Raw genomic sequence first — 17,539 nt, 5'->3', positions numbered from 1 at the left:
GTGGGTGGGTGGGTGGATGGGGGGACTAATATATAGGTACAGAATCGTAGAGTTATATGAAGGTGTTGACCTATGGCTGCAACATACGTACAAAGATTTAATTATTTTTTAGGACTTTGCAAATAAAGGAAATGAGTTTAACATTTAATTTAGATATAGGAACAGTCAAATACAGTCTCGATTTGGTAAATTGGTCCTACGGAATATTCATACATAAAAGAAAAAAAAAAGTTTGTAATTTTGTTATTAAATTTATGCTTTACTAAAATATATATAATGAGATCCCATACAATAATTGAAGTTGGTGATATATAACAAGTCATATCTCATAATGGAGGTTAAAATTTAATTTTTTTCAACTAATATTTTTTCAATCGAATTTATCGTATTTATTTTGCATAATGTGATTTACGTTTTCTCTATAATTTATGATTTATTACCGTAAGTGAATTTATCTAGTACATATTCAATAGAAAATAATAATGAATTCTCAAAAAAATTTACTATATCAATATTTTTTTTCAATTTACTTTATGAATTATTTAATTCGCATAATGTGATTTACATTTCCTCTATAATTTATATATTATTATAGAAAAATTTGTATATAATAACAAACTAATAACCTAAAATTAATGGAATAGCTAGGTTTGATTTAATTGTGCTTCATAGCAAAAGTTTGCAAAAAATTGTCAGGCGCCTCTCTCCCAAATATCTCGCTCGCCACTCTCCTCCAATCTCTCGCTCGCTTCCTCACTTTTTATGCAAACACAAGTGTATAAAAATTGTTTCTAATTGCATAAAGCAGAGAAAATTATATAAATACATATATTTTTGTTCCCCTCTCTCCCCTCTTCCAGATTTCGCTCGCCACTCTCCCAAATCTTGCTCGTTACCCTCGCCTTTCTCACTTATACAAACAGAATCGAAATGTGTAAATTGCGTTTCTGTTTGTATAAAGCGTGAGAAAATTGTATATATACACATGCAAGTACATATATTTTCGTCCTATACACTTATAATTATACAATAAAAATACTCATCTGTCCAGTTTCTTTTGCCTTTCTCTCTTTCTCGTTTTATACAATTCGATTCAATTGTATATTCCTTGTTAAGTCTCTTTTGTCTTTCTCTCTTTCTCATTTTATACAAATTCAAATTGTATATAATCGTTCTATACAATTATAATAATACAATTCGTTTTATACATTTCGTTTTTATACAGTTCTTTGCCCAAGTATCTTTCTCTTTCTTGTTTTATACACTTTATTTTATACAATTTGCTTCAACTATATATGTATAGCGAATTATACAGTTTCTATGTTTGCTATGGAGCGCAACTATCCAAACTTTGCTATAGCATATAAATATGAATTTTTTATTTGCTATATATGAAAGTTAGCACTTTATTATATGTAAGTTAGTTTATCTAGTACATATTCAAAAGAAAATAATAATAAATTCTCAGAAATTTCACTATAAAAATATTTTTTTCTTCAGTTTACTTTTATGAATTAATAAATTACAAGAAGTAAAAAATGGAACACATTGCATCATCAAAGTGTGTAGAACTAAAAGTATTTTACAACCTGTATTTTTGTCTTGATTAGATATGAGTGAATTAAATGATATTTTTGGACACAAGTTAAAGAATATAATATATCAAAAAAATAATAATATTGCATGTGTAAGTAGTAGCAACACGTAAATATGGATTCATTCGTTAGTAATAGCGGTGCTAATCTCTAAATCTATTAATAGTCAAAAACAGTAGCCTCCGTCCACTATTTTTAATGTATATGTATGTATTTAGTGATAATCAAATTATTATTATTAATTAGTTATAATTAATAATTGTTATTACAATAATGTATCAAAATATATCACATGTTTTAGTAGTATGCTTAATCATATATCAATTGAATTTGATACGTATAATTATAAGAGATGACATATGCCATATTATTTATTTAATCATCTATTAAACATTTGAATATACTCTAAAGATTATTTTCAAAATTTGGAATCGAATGAAAAATAATTAATAGTATGTTTATATGTTCAATTTAAACGTAAATTTAAACTCTTAGTGTGGGACCCACAAGATTTCATAGGTGTGACGTGGCCACTTGTTGTGCTCCCTTGAATAAGGACACAATACTTGCTATTATTGTGTTAAAAAAATTCTCTCTTTGACTCCCTCTTTTTAGAAATTACAAATAGGCCTCTAAGTATTATTTTTATCCTTTTCGTATTTGAAATTTATATTAAAATTTAATTAAATTAAAATTTCGACTTTATATGTCACTCAACTCTAAGTATAGCGTTTTTAACATGATTTTTTTTTTCAAACTTTGAACCGAGAGATCAACTTAAAAAAAGAGAAATATAAAACATCACATCGCATCATAATAATGTTGGTGGCTTGAAATTTGAAATACTTTGGTCAAAGATTTTTCTATGAAGTAAAACAAATTAAACTTACGTACATATCTTTTTGAGCAAGCAAGTGAAATTCATACTACTACTAATAATAAATAAATATAAGTTTTAACACAAAGAATTATATTATTGCTTGCATTTTCAGCAAAATTATCATCTCCACATGTTAATTATAGCTGGAAAGTTTCAACTAGTAGTCCAAAACTTACTTATAATCAGATCACAACTTATTATAAATCCCCATAGGATATAAATAAATTAATACCAAATGGGAAATACATATAATGTTTCCTTCATTTAATTGTTTAAGATTTTAACTTGATAAAGATCGTTTGATATATTAGATAAATATAAGTATTATATTAAATCGTCATATCAAGTCATTTGTTCAGATACTCCTAATAATAAAGGTGAATATCAAAATAAGTTATTTCGAAATAAAATATTAAAATAACAAAAATACCAGTGTTACTCAAGCAAGCCATATTATAATCATATGGGATGATTCGTCTCAAAAAAAAAAATATTTCTTCAATAACTCCAAATATTATGTTAAATATTTAGTTCTATAAAATTAGTTTTAATTAATTTGTTTTTATTGGGGAAAGAAGAGAAGAGATCAGAGAGCTCTACTTTTAAGAAGGCAAATCTGAGATTAGAATTGCCTAATTTGATGGAGGTAGAAATGGAAGTACTTGATCCAATAACAAGTTAATTTATTATTCTCTTTTTTATTTTTATTAAAAAAATTACACCCTCAATTTTATATTAGTTTTTTATATTATTATCAACTTTGAACAATTTATAAAATTAGGATAAAATTAATTAAATTTAATCTCCAAGAGAAAAGAAAGGAGCGGAGAGGTCTATTCACGTAAGATTATTAGTGATTTTCACCGTCCTATTAAAAACGTATATTAAAAAGTGAACAATTAATATGAAACAGATGAATAAAAAAATTTGGAATTGTAAAAATGGTTTACCCGATGTCAATTGTAAATGGATTCTCCTCGGGTTTTCCGTTAAGCCGACCCAACTTGCACTTTTCCGGTTCCCAAGTACAATTTTAATTATTTTTCTCACAAAATTTTCGTTATTCGATATTTGATATTTATATTAAAATTTAATTAATCGGATATGATCTCATTTCCAAAAAAAAAAAATGTATAAACAAATATTAACTACCAAAGTGTTTGATATGTAATAAGTTTATAGCAGACATATCATAACGTTTTCTCAAGCTATCGTAAAAATACATTATAGGAAATTTTAAATTACTACAATGTCTCACATTTTTATTTTATGGTGATCTCATATTCAAATGGGATTTTTAGGGGTCGTTTGGTATAAAGAACAATAATGTAGGAATTAGTTATGCATGGATTAATAATGTAGGGATTGTAATGCAGGAATTAGTAATGTAGGGATTATTTTTATTAAGTGTTTGGTTCATTGTTTCTTATCTAATTCTGTGTGTGGTTTAAAAGTTTATAAAAAAAATTATTTTCAATTATACCCTAGAATCATTATGAGATTCATTTATTTCATGTAATTGAGTCAAAATATTAATTAACGAAGAATATTATTTTTTATAACATTTTTAACTTGCTAGGAGAATAGAAATTTTATTGTCATCTTCACTATTTTTTCACTTAAATTATTTGAGAATAAATAATTGTCATCTTAATAAATTGGAGTTAATATCTCAAAAGGTCACACAACAATAATGATCTATAGAGAAAATTTATTTATCATAAAATAAAAGAAAAATAAAAAATAAGCATAGCAAAATAATTTAAACTATTTTTATACTCTAGATGTGTGTATATATATATATATATATATATATATATATATATATATATAAACACTCTTATTACATATTATTTGTGTAATTTTAATGGACTTTCATTAAGAGACAATATTTTATATATGAATTATTCTTAAATTCATACATCAATATTAGTATATTAGTCCGATTATAATATTTTATATTAATAATTAATAGATTAAATAACTCATATTTTAGAAACAAAAAATTATATCTAAATAATAAAATTTGTAAGCTAATTTATTTAAATAAATTTATTAGTATGAATATAAAAATATACAAAATGATCAAAGGGTATTTTCATTCCATGGTATAAGAGCTAATATCACAAAATAAAAAGTATTAGTCATACACCCTCTAATACCATGTAAGGTGTATAACTAATTTATGAATTGATCCAAAATTCCTATCAAATATAGTATCAAATAATATCACACAAAATACACGAACTGTTTCTTCTAATACTCTCTACCAAACGATCCTTTATAGTCCAATAATTTCTTCTTATATTTTGATATATTGATATAAAATTTATGCAGAATAAATTCTATAATTGAATTCAACCGTCAATAATATATCTATATATTATATAACGTTAAAAAATACAAACATATCTACGTATAATGACGCTAAAAAATGCAAGCACTTTTTATTATGATATGTTTTCACTATTGAACGATTGTGAAAAAATGAGTACATGATTCATTAAATAAAATTAATAGTTTAACTTAGATAATTAATAGGTACATGAACTGTATATGGTCAATTAGTTTATAGTTATTCTGATTTACGTGCTGTAAATAGTTTTTGTTTATTATAATTATTTTATTTCATTTTTATGAATGACTCATAATTGAATAATATTTTTTGGTACCGTACATTAAACACTTATGTTGCAATTGGTTATAACTTTAGGTGACTAATAATTAAAGTCATTGGCTTAATTCTTTTTTAAAGGCCTTATTTAACGGCACGTGACACCACACGTGGTTGTACTATAGTGATAACAAAATTATTATTGTTACTAACATAAAATTGATTATTAAATTAAATAAACATAAGATAAGTAGGACTTTTGAACTAAAGGAAAAGCATTGTACATTTGTACTCTTTCTTTTAAGTATCTGTTAGAATTCGATTAATTTAGATTTATTTCGTATAAAATTTATTAAAGAAAAAGTATTGTTTATTGGAATTTTGTTTTATATATAGAGCTCGTTAAAATGAAGCAAAAAATAAAAATAAAAAAATACAAGTTTTGACTGCTATGATTAAATAATTTTGAGGGATCAAAAGCAATTTATTGAATTAGCTGAAACACATGAGAAATTCAAGAGTACTAATGGCAATATTTTTCGTTTTTATATAATTTATCTTTTTTTTTCCTGTTATTTTCTCAAACCACTTTTGTGTTTTTCTTTTTAAATTTAAGAATCATATCCCAAAAAAGGAAAAGAAAAAGATTATAAAAGAAAAAAAGAACTTGCATTTGATTTTCAAAATCTTTTCAGAAACTAAAACCTTTCAAAAAAGGAAAAAAAAAACTAAATTTCAAAAAGCAAGCAAAATTATCACTGAAAAATAAATTAATTATACTTTAATTTCAAACAAGTTAAAATCAATTATATGACTCTTCGTTTCTTCAACTAAAACTCATATCAATTAGCAGTTACTAACTATATGAATCTTTTTTTCGGATTGTGTCTCTCTTTAATTAAGTTCGTATTATACCAAATATTTGTAGTTTTTTAAATCCACTTCCTTCTATGTGATTTTAATTTTAGTCTATCACCCTTTTTGACATTTTTCACTTGTTATATTTCTATATATACGAACCAAATCGATCATCTCAAGCGATTTTCTTACATTTTATCCTCAATATTTGTTAGTTGCTATTTTTGACAAATATAATCATTATTTTTAATTTTATCTTATTTGAGATTATCGTAAATCTATCTTCTTATCCATGTTTTTGCAACACTTATTTTGTGGATATGATAAATTTTAGCAGCTCAACATTCATTACCATATAACATAATCTTCCTTAACATTGTTCTATAAAACCTACATTTTACTTAATTAGTTGGTATCCTTTTAAAACATAATATTTTCCAAAAAATCATAAAAACTAAAAGGAAAATGATGTTAAATATTATTTAAAATCTGAATGCTATCTCATTTTGTCAAAATCATATCATTATTTGATCAAGATAAACACAAACATGAAGAAAAAAAAATACTTTATTTTACTTATTTAATAAAAAAGATAACTACAAATTAGTCAAAAGTATACACAAATAGAAACCTAATCCCATTCAGACTTAACTTATATAATCTGAGAATGTCTGAACATAAAGCTAAGAATCTAAAAAAAATCCAAATTTGAAGTTTATCCCAAAAACCAAATCACCAAGAAAAAAAAAAAACATATTTATTTTTTTTAGAAAAAAAAGAACAGCTGTGAATTAAATTAATTAAAATATAATTAGCGGTTCCTATTTGTTCCATGTGGAATAAATCTAAGAAAAGGTAGAAATAAATAGCAAAGTAACATGCAAACCATGACCTATGTTCATAACAATTATCACCCTAATACTATTATTAATTCAAGAAAATAATCAAAGATCAACAGCCATGATTTGATCTTATCTTACATAATGATATCAGGTTAGCTTGCGAGCATTTTAACTAATTTATCGAATTCTCTATTCATTTTTATTAGCTCACAAGATAAAATTCATACATATGCTTAAAATGCTGAAAAACTGATATTTTGAACTTCAGATCTCAATAACTTATTTTTAATATCTTATTATTTTATAATTCAACATCCGAAATGTATGTTTTTGACTAATTCGAACTTTTATCACTAAAAAATCCACCATAAATTAATTAAATATTTCTATTAAAAACGACTCTATTTACATATTTTAAACATAAAAATTAACAACAAGAATTTAGTTAACGTTAGTAATAAACTAGTAATGCTATTTTATTTTTTTCTATCGATATTTAATTTTTCTATACCCAAAACTTAACTAATTTTAATTTGTGTTTAATAGGATACATTAAACTACACAAAAGCTCAAATTTATTTCGAAGTAATCATATTCATCACATCAATCATTTTAAGTGGTGTTATTCTAATGTCTTTATTAATATAAATAAACACAAGATTTTCCAAATAATTAAATACATTAATCAAAATGTGTATAATACCTTCGAGCAGGTTCTAAAAATAGGTAGAGTAATTTAAAAATAAATAATGTCAGAAATTCACCTTAATAAATTAAAAAAACCGTAATTTATATCATGTCTATATACTCTTTTAGAAGGCAGTAGCATATTAAGTATATTAATTAATCATATTATATAGTTTAATAAAGTGATTTAATTATGTTTTTACGGCCCCTAAACTCGTGCATTGTGATCACACTAACTTTTGACCATTGACCAAAGGCACGTGCGTGGTATCTTTTGACTCAAATATCTCGATGATTACGGAGCGATATGCACGTGCGCTTCTGCTATTTTCGAACAAATTAATTATTTTTTTTGCTTTATTTTAAAATATTTTGATACATGCTACCGTCCTCTAATTATTAATTTTGTTATTATTTGATTATATTATAATTTGGTATTTTAATAAAATAATGTTAACTAGGATTGGATCCTCTGTCATCCCTTTAAGGACATTTAACTAAGTGACAATACAAGAATTTGGATTCATTGTATTATTATAGATTAGAGGTCCCACTTTATATAAAGCAATGGAATTTCATAGATTTTATTTAGTATCATGACTATATGGTATTTCATTATAAATACTTGGTTACGAGATAGATTATATTCTTTGCACAAATGAATGAGGTGAGTTATTGATAGTTAAAAATTCTCGTGAAATGAAGAATTTTTTTTGTTTTTATAATTTATGGATTCTTAATCAGGTTGTAAATAAATTTTTCTTTATAGTTTGACTTTAATCACTTATGTCAAAGTAAAAAGTTAATTATTTAGGTCTACTCTAAGTCTGTAGCTGATCATGATACTGATTTTCTTATCGACTATGGTAAATTAATAAGAACAAATTGATAGCTATGAGAATAAGGAAGTTATTTCTAGAGTGGTGACGTTGACTCACGAGGCTAATAGTTAATTATATATAACACCTATTGATTGAATGTGGAACCTTTATTGAGTTTAATGTAGAGTGTTTGAATAAGAAATGTGAATTGAGTTCAAGTTATGACGAACAAAGGGGTTTTTATTTTTTCATCTTTCCTACCTTATCCAACATATTGCAATGAAAAACTTTGTTTAAACACGTATAAAGATACAATTATATTTTATAAGTAGGATATAGAAGGACGACAAGGTAATGTGTTGATTGATACCCTTATGAATGGACCCGATCCGATAATATTTTACAAATATAAAAATTAGGATTACATTTAAATTATCGAAGATGGTAAGAAATTCTTAACCAATTCGTACTTTAATAATATCATTTTAAGAATAAGGTTTTGACTTAATAATACCAATAGAATTTAAGATGGACATAAATCTAATGTGGAGAAGATTTGCATTTGAAGCTTCTTAGTTCTTGATCAATTTATCTTGATAGAAATTCTTAATATCGCTATTAAAAATAAAAAGCTACACATTTGATTGCTCTGTCAAAAATATTTACATGCATAAATATGCACCATATATAGGCTATTTTCTAGAACGGACGATTATTTACGTTAATTTCTCACTAAGAAATACATTTATAATATTTTGCAATATATGTATTTTTTTTAGTGTTAGATTGACACAATTTACCTATTAAACTTTATGATTTATGGCTTGATTTTCTTGTTGAACTGAGTTATTGGGCCTTATAAAACTGTATTATGGGCCATCAATATATATGGCAGTGGACTTTATGGAAGATATGGGCCCAATAGAGTACCCTGAAGTTCAACTTCTCCACCATTTTATTTGAAAGCCCAAATTTAATCACTATATATAATGTAATTTTTCGACGAGATTGTTGGCCATTATTAGCGGTTTTTTAGATACAAAGATACACGTATCTTATATATCTACTATAAAAATTAATTGTATCACTATGTTTTGTACAACCGTATATTATAAACTATCTCAATATCTACGCACAAAAATATGGTTGACCCTAACTAATTTTGTGTACTTGAAGAATAGTTGACTAATCGTCAATTAATAAGAGGATTAATATGTATAATTCCTTTTGAATTAATGACACATCGAGCCCGTTAAACTCGTCATATGATACATTGTTTCTATTAGAAATTTCCAACTAATAAATTGAATAAGTTTCATTCAATCGCCTCTTAGGTAGATTAATGAACTCTACTTAAAATATGTCTTTTTCATTTAATTATAGTTAATCCTATCCTCAATAAGTCGTAGAATCTTAATCTGCTCCAACTGATGTTGAGTGTATAGTTAAAAAAGATGACATATTTAAAAAGGTTTTCCAATAAATTTGAAGCGAAAATGTTTAACATGAACACTTTATCGTGTGTCAATTGAAACAGTTAATAGTTCACCATTTTCTGACAAATTAAGATATATACGTAAATATATATTTTTGACCTGACAGTTGATTAAGATACAATTTTTTTTAATTAAAAGAGGAAACCAAAAAGTTAGTGACACAAAAAGGATAAACTTTGCTTGGAGTACAAGAACTTGCCTCATATAATTTTCAGCAAATAAAATAAATGCACTTGACTATATATTAAAATTGGTAAAAAGAATAAAATTATGATAATTTGGTAAAAATATTATTTTATTTGTTAATAAAATAAAATAGAAGTGGAGGTGCGGGGAATCGAACCCCGTGCCTCTCGCATGCGAAGCGAGCGCTCTACCATATGAGCTACACCCCCTTGATGTTCTTTGCAATCTTAAAAAATATATAATACATATTAAGTGGTCTCATATTTTATCAATTAAAAAAATTAAGTTTATAAGATTTTAAAATAAGTTAATTTAATATTGTTTTATAACATTACATTACATTTATTAAAATGTGATAAGATTAGCAATAAAATATAGTATTGTGTTTCACTCAAAAAAAAAAAAAAAGAACTCTGTAATTGATGTAGAACAAGATATATTCATTAATAAGTAGAGTACGTTGATTTGGTTTGATTTTATATATTATCAATTTTGTTTATCCATTTTTTATTTGTAAACACGCTAAACTGATAACCTAATCAATAACATATTCATTAGTGATATTTTTTTAATTTAACAGTCAAGAAAATGCTCTTCTTATTTTATATCAAATCCTTTTTAGTTACATTAACATTACTAAAATGGAGCAAATTGATTTCAAGTCGAAATACTTGGAAGCTAAAGATAATATGTCACATGTAAATTTGTGATTACAGTAAATTAACTATATCAATACAAACTTACAAATATTACTGTTTATGATCAGTGACAAGATATTAATAAAAAAATAAATTTAGATTAAACTTAAATTACTGAACGAAAATATATACAAAGAAAAGGGATGTTCTTTTGTCATCTCTATATCGAAAAAGTAAATGTAAAGTTACAAGTGTAAATACGATAAACTTGATTACCATTTATGATCAACGACAAAATGTTAATAAGCGATAAATATTTAAGATCAAACTTGAATTACCGATGATTCGACAATACAATTAAAAAAGTATGTTTTTATCAGCTTTCTAACAAAAAAGTAAATGCAAATTGACAAATATAAAGACGATAGACTGTATTATTATTTATGATCAACGACAAGATATTATAACAAGCGATAAATATTTTCAAATCAAACTTAAATTACCGATGATCCGATAATACAAAGAAAAAGTACATTTTTATCGTCTTTCTATCGTAAAAGTAAATAATAGATAAACACATTATAATCAAATTTTAAAGACATATAGGATAAGTTCAAATAAGGCGTTACACTTACAAATAAGACAGGTACTCATACATATAATATACTCCCTTCTTCCGATATTACTTGTCATGACTTCTATTTTTAGAGTCAAATTATAAAAACTTTGACTAACATTTTAAGATACATTTATTCATCATATTAATATGTAAAAAATGTAATTTATAGTACTTTTTATATAGTTTTAGAATATCTAGTTTTTTTGTTTAAAATATCAAATTAATGTAATCTAATTTACCTTTGAAAATTAGTCAAATTGACTTTCGATAAGCGTAACATGACAAATAATTTCGGATGGAGAAAGTATTTTTTATCATGAATTTTTTCAGTGAGCTAAATTAATAAAAATGATTTTAAAAAAGTGATACTCTATATAACACAAATTTCCTATTGATTTGCAGTAGAAAAAAAACCTTTATTTCTAATTATAACCATTATTATGAAATGATAAATACATATACGAAAAAAATCATACTTTATATTTCTTTCATCTTATATAAATATCTGATACAAATAAATTATATCTCAAACAAAAAGTTGACTTGTCCTTGTAGTCGCACCAAAATATAAAAGTATAGTTTTCATTATTAATATTTAGTGTAAATTACCCGCAAAGAATATCCTCGGATATGCATTATATATCAAATGTCATAGAGTCAATCTTCTTTCTTTTCCCTTTTAACTAATCACATTAAATGTAATTACCAATAAAAATTTTTTAATCAAAGGGCTCGATTGACGTGAAGAATAAAGAATAAAGAATAAAGAATAAAGAATAATTAATTTTAAATAGATAAATTTTCAGTTTATGGGGTAGTTGGAATTCATAATCAGAGTGAAAATCACCCATTTGATTGAACATGCTGTCAATAGATATTCATCGTCTCATATTTAATTATGATATAATTTATTTTAAAATTAGTTATCTTAAAATTATAATATTATTTTTAATATATAATAATTCAATAATAATTAATTTCGAAATAAATAATCATATAATAACTTTCTCAAAAATCAAAATAAGATACCAATCAATATGGCCCCATCTTTGCTATCATCGGCTAAAATCCTAAACTAAAAAGTCCAAAATAAAAGATAATAACATTATTGCCCCCTTAAGTTATTAATAAATTTACTCTTAGTCCAAATGATATATGATTAGCATATTAAAATGAGTGCTTTGGTCCCCTTTAAAAGAAATATATGTTATATTTAGTTTATTTTTTAAGATTATGTTATTGCCTAATACTATTAACGTTATATAAACTTAACATATAAGTAAGACAGACACTTAATTTCATGACTCATTATTCATTCTTTTTCGACTCGATAAGAATTTTAATCTAGCACCAATAGGTAGATGGAGTACGTAGGTGGTCCGCACTTTCCAAAGGTAGAATCTTTTAGCTCCTTTTACTTGATCCGAAACCGATCGATCTAGCCATGAATAGGATAAAACTAGTGGAACAATGAATAATCATGATAAATTTGCGAAGATTCACAAACAACATATTCAATAATATTCCATAAATTGAGTAAAAAAAAAAGAAAAAAAGATACACCAACTTTATTCTTACCTTCTCGAGAATAGACGTTGTTTTCTAAAAATACACATTGCATAACAATTGGATCTAAAGTGCACATTTCAACTAAACTTTTAATCAAATATACTCAGTCAAATATCATAAGAATCAAAATCAAATTTCATCAATAACCAAAGGACCAAAAATGTTACTTACCAAAAGGGAAAAAAAGGACCAAAATTTGTTGTCTTGAGTCTTGCCACATCAAATATATAAAACCCAAATAATCCAATTCACTTTCCTTTTAAAAATCACCCCCTCAAGAAATCACACACAAAATATTCAAAAAAAAACCATAGGTTATTTTTTTCAAACCTATATATACTTTCTCCTCACATGTGCTTCACACTCTATACTTTCTATATGTCATGACTTATAAAATTACCACACAAATATAATATATAGTTTTTAAATTTAATTTCTTAGGCCATGGCTATAGAGATGGAGAGAAATAACAAGGTTTATGTAGCAATAAATTCAGATATACATGATGGTTTTTTAACCTTACAATGGGCACTCAAAAGATGGAGTTCTCACTCAATTACTATTGTTATTCTTTATGCCTCTAATAACATATGTAAAGATTATGTTATAACACCAAGTAAGTGTAATTCTATATGCATATATATATATATATATTTGATTGATTTAAACACCCTTTTCTTCATTTTTCTTAATTTTAATTTTTTGTTGTTGTTGTATAGTGGGAAAGCTACCAAGAGGATCAGTAAATGAAGAAAAATTGAAGGATCTTGAAAAGTTAGAAGAAGCAAAAAATCAAAATATACTTTGGAGATACAAAGTTTTTTGTGGAAATGTATATGTTTTTTTTTTAATAATTTTTTTTAATATATATATATATAAACTTTATGTTAACAAAAAATTAATCTTTTTTTTGTATAGGTGAAAGTTGAAGCAATCAAGATTGAAAGATATGATGAATCAATTCAAAAATTCATGGTGGATTTGATCTATGGTCTTAAGATAACCAAATTAGTCATGTCATTGACTTTTATGAAACCTTCATCATGGTACCAAAAAAAAAACAACAAAAAAACCCTTTTTTTGAATTTTTTTTTCTCTAATTTTAATTATTGTTTTTTTTTTGTGAATTTTGTTTTTATAGGAAATCAAGAAGTGCAATAAGTGGATCATTTTTTGTGCATAGACAAAAGCCAGAATTTTGTGAATTATTTATTATATGTGGAGGGAAATTAGTTTTTTTAAGAGAAGGAAATAATGAAGGATTAATTGAAGATGATGAAGGAATTATGGTTGCTAAATCAAGATCAATGAGACAAAGTTTTAGAGATTTGGTTGTAAAAATGTTTCCTGAAAATAGTTCAAAATTATTGAAAAATCAAAGTGATTTATCATCATCATCAACAAGTAATACTGAATTTGATCAATGGGAAAAATATAAAAAAGAAATTGATAATTATATGTGTCAATTATTATCTTCAAATTTTGAAGAAATTGATGATTTTGATGCTGATGAGATTCTCCACAAGAACATCATTACAGAGCTTGTTATGGCAGAAAACATGGTAAGTATTAATACATTTTTATATTATTCACGTATTTTAAATTATTATAACAGATAATTTACGTTAATTTCTAAATATACTTTTTATAGACGATAATATAAAATTATCTTCCAAGTAATTAAACAGATATTTGAAGATAAACAATAAACAATAAATTATGTGGCTATGATTAGTTGGTGTAGTTGCAAAAGGGATTTTTATTTATTTGACAAGTCAACTTTGGGTTTCTTTTAATTTCTTTATTTGTTTTTATTTTAAATTTTTTAATTTCTTGCTTAATTTGACATGATAATTTTCATCATAGTGAGAGCGTAAACTAATTATAACTTGTTTATTTGATCACGAAGCGTACTTCGATATTCGTTTAGATACTTGCTATCTCTCACCATTGCAAATGATGAATAACTAGTAACGTTAACGTATCTTGTCTTTATTGAGATTTGAATCACGACTTTCAATGTTTCTTATTGACTTCATCGAATGAGCTAGGCCATATTTTTATGTTCATAAAGTTTAATATCCTAATTACATTGGTTTTTTTTTTTGGATGAAATTTTGAGTTTTTTTGTTATTAGACTATGCAAGAAAAGAAAGAAGCCTTGAGAATCAAATTTTTGGAGATAAAAGAAGCAATACAACTAAGCAGAGAAGAAGCAAAATCTCATGTTGAAGCACAAGCTAAGGCTCAATGGGCTATCACTTTATGTACTAGAAGGGTAAGTGTTACGGTTTTACCGCACCGCGATTAATTCCATGGGTTACCTGATACCTACTACCAGTACATGTATTAGGTAACTCTGTCCACCGAGGCTTAGACATATGGGATTTGAACCTCGAGACCTTATGATTCTCAGTTCATTTCATTGATCACTAGACCACGCCCTTGGACGCGTTATACTTTATAGCTAGTTTCATTTTGCAAATTTACATACTTTAACAGTTTGTTGTATCTATAGGCTGAGGAAATTGATGGTTGCATAAATGATGAACTCGCGCGTAAGCCTGATCTAAAGAGAGAGTTAGATGCTACAAAAGACGAGCTGAGTGAACTTCACACGGAAGTAGAGGTCACGAAGAGTAAACTCAGCTCGAGTCTTGAACTACAACACGAGTTATCTACCAAGATGCAGCTGTCTTCTGTGGCAAGATCGCGTGCTGAGGTCCAAGTGGAAAAGTTATTGAAGCAGAGAATGGATACAGTTCAGGAGATTGAGGAGTTTAGAAGGCAAAGAGATGTTCTACGAAGAAGGATAACGTTTTGTAGAGAAAAAGACGCGATAGGTAATGCTTCAATGCTGATTGAACCGAGGCTCGAGTACAAGGAGTTCAATGCTGCAGAAATTAGAACAGCCACAGATGGATTTTCGAATCTTATGAGGTTGAAATCTGGTGGTGATTGGACTGATGTTTATAAAGCTAAGCTTCATCACACATCAGTTGCAATCAAACTGTATAGTTCTGCTGATGTTGATTCTGAAGACACCTTTCAAGCTAAGGTAATTCAACACACTTTATTTGCAGTTAAATCGGTAGAATTTCATGTGTCAAAATACTTTAGATGGAAAAAAATCGAAATATCCTCTGTTGTACTTCAGGGGAAAATACGAGATGATATGCTAATGGCAAAGGTATGAGTAGCTCTAAATTAACGATATCATGAAAATAGTAACATGACATGTCTGAAATCCGAAAAATTCTGATGCAGGTGAAGTTCTTAAGTAATATGAGGCATCCTCATATGCTATCGATGATCGGATATTGCTCTGAGCTAAGGTGCATCGTGTTCGAGTATATGCACAATGGTTGCTTAAGAGACATTCTCTTCTCAGGCACCAGAGGCTCTAAAAGGAGAAATAAGGGCCTAAACTGGCAAGCAAGGATATGTATTGTAGCCAATGTTTGTACAGGCTTGTGCTTCCTCCATCGTGCCAAGCCACGGCCCGTGGCTCATGGCAACCTGAACCCTTCAAAAATCCTTCTTGATCATAACAATATGGCGAAAATCCATGGTGTTAGGACACCTCTGTCATGTGACAAATCGGATATGAGATCAGATATCCGGGCTTATGGTAACTTAGTCTTACAGATTCTGACTGGAAGAAACTGGGCGGGGTTGGTTGAGGAGGCGATTATGATGGACCAGAGTAAGCTTATTGAAGTGCTTGATCGGATGGCCGGAGAGTGGCCATTGGATATAGCACTAGAACTTGGTAGAATTGGAATAAAGTGTTTATCTGTTCATGAAGATAAGGAGCTAAACATGTCGAATTTGGCAAGAGAGATGGAGAAAGTGAAGAAGTTAGCTGATGAAATAGTAGCAAATGGAAGAAATCTAGATGATCATCAAGACTCAACAGAGTTCCCTAATTTCTTCCTTTGTCCCATTTTACAGGTTCGTTGTCTATTTTGTATTATGCTTTGCTTGAGCCGAGGGTCTATCAGAAACAACCTCTCTATCCTCATAAGGTAGAGGGGTAAGGCTGCATCCACACCACCCTCCTCAGACCCCACTTGTGGGATTTTACTACTTATGTTTTTGTTGTTGTTGCTGCTGTTGGTGTCGTCTATCCAACATTTTAAGGGTGTTTTTGGTACAAGCAAGAGTGTCATTTTCTGGTGTTTGATTGACAAAATTGTTTCTTTTGTTGTTGCAGGAAGTGATGAAGAATCCACATGTTGCAGCAGATGGATTTTCATATGAGTTAGAAGCTATAGAGGAATGGCTAAAGAATGGAAGAGATACATCACCAATGACAAATTTAAGGCTCAAGGACAATATTCTCACTCCGAATCATAGTTTACGTGCTCTGATCCAAGACTCACAAAAGAAACAATCAACTTCAACCAGATAGATAGATAGATAGATCGATAGACAGATAGAGAGAGTTCATAGGAATTTGTACATGCAGGAGAAGAATAATAAAGGTACCAACAGCAACAAGAGAACTCATTCTCTGAGTAAACATGGTCTCAGAACCATCATTGCCAAGTTCTTTACTGGCTGAATGTCAATCATATAGTTTTATTTATAACTTTTCTCTTTTATAACTGAGTGTCGTTGGTGCATGGTTTGAAACTCGGTGCCATAATGGACCTGCCTTTTTACCCTTACTACGATAGATAGTAACAGAAATCGAAAAAACAAGAATCTACAAGAGTATTTCAATATAAT

The 17,539-nt window shown here is 27.1% G+C and overlaps 1 protein-coding gene and 1 non-coding gene across 2 annotated transcripts; one reads left to right on the top strand and one right to left on the bottom strand.

Moving 5' to 3' along the window:
• Positions 1–10,115: 10,115 nt before the first annotated feature.
• On the bottom strand, positions 10,116–10,188 carry TRNAA-CGC. The gene has a single exon. It is a non-coding gene; the product is annotated as a tRNA-Ala (tRNA).
• Positions 10,189–13,249: 3,061 nt separating this feature from the next.
• LOC107004974 (putative U-box domain-containing protein 50) lies at positions 13,250–17,399 on the top strand. The gene is made up of 8 exons (XM_015203411.2): positions 13,250–13,421; positions 13,525–13,637; positions 13,724–13,851; positions 13,947–14,367; positions 14,943–15,083; positions 15,324–15,863; positions 16,073–16,759; positions 17,022–17,399. The coding sequence occupies exons 1-8, from the start codon at positions 13,250–13,252 to the stop codon at positions 17,217–17,219; spliced, it is 2,400 nt and encodes a 799-aa protein (XP_015058897.1). The 3' UTR covers positions 17,220–17,399.
• The last annotated feature ends 140 nt before the right edge of the window (positions 17,400–17,539 follow it).

The sequence above is a fragment of the Solanum pennellii genome, chromosome 11 (genome assembly GCF_001406875.1).
Source record: "Solanum pennellii chromosome 11, SPENNV200".
Classification (NCBI taxonomy): Eukaryota; Viridiplantae; Streptophyta; class Magnoliopsida; order Solanales; family Solanaceae; genus Solanum; species Solanum pennellii.
Note: the sequence above shows the minus strand (reverse complement) of the source record. Positions and strands in the feature narration are given on the sequence as shown.

Bases quoted from the DNA above. Each gene is read 5' to 3' on its own strand.
- LOC107004974 (XM_015203411.2), top strand. From the start codon at position 13,250: ATGGCTATAGAGATGGAGAGAAATAACAAGGTTTATGTAGCAATAAAT. The intron at 13,852-13,946 runs GTACCAAAAAAA...TTGTTTTTATAG, and splicing joins TTTATGAAACCTTCATCATG to GAAATCAAGAAGTGCAATAA. The intron at 14,368-14,942 runs GTAAGTATTAAT...TTTTGTTATTAG, and splicing joins TTGTTATGGCAGAAAACATG to ACTATGCAAGAAAAGAAAGA.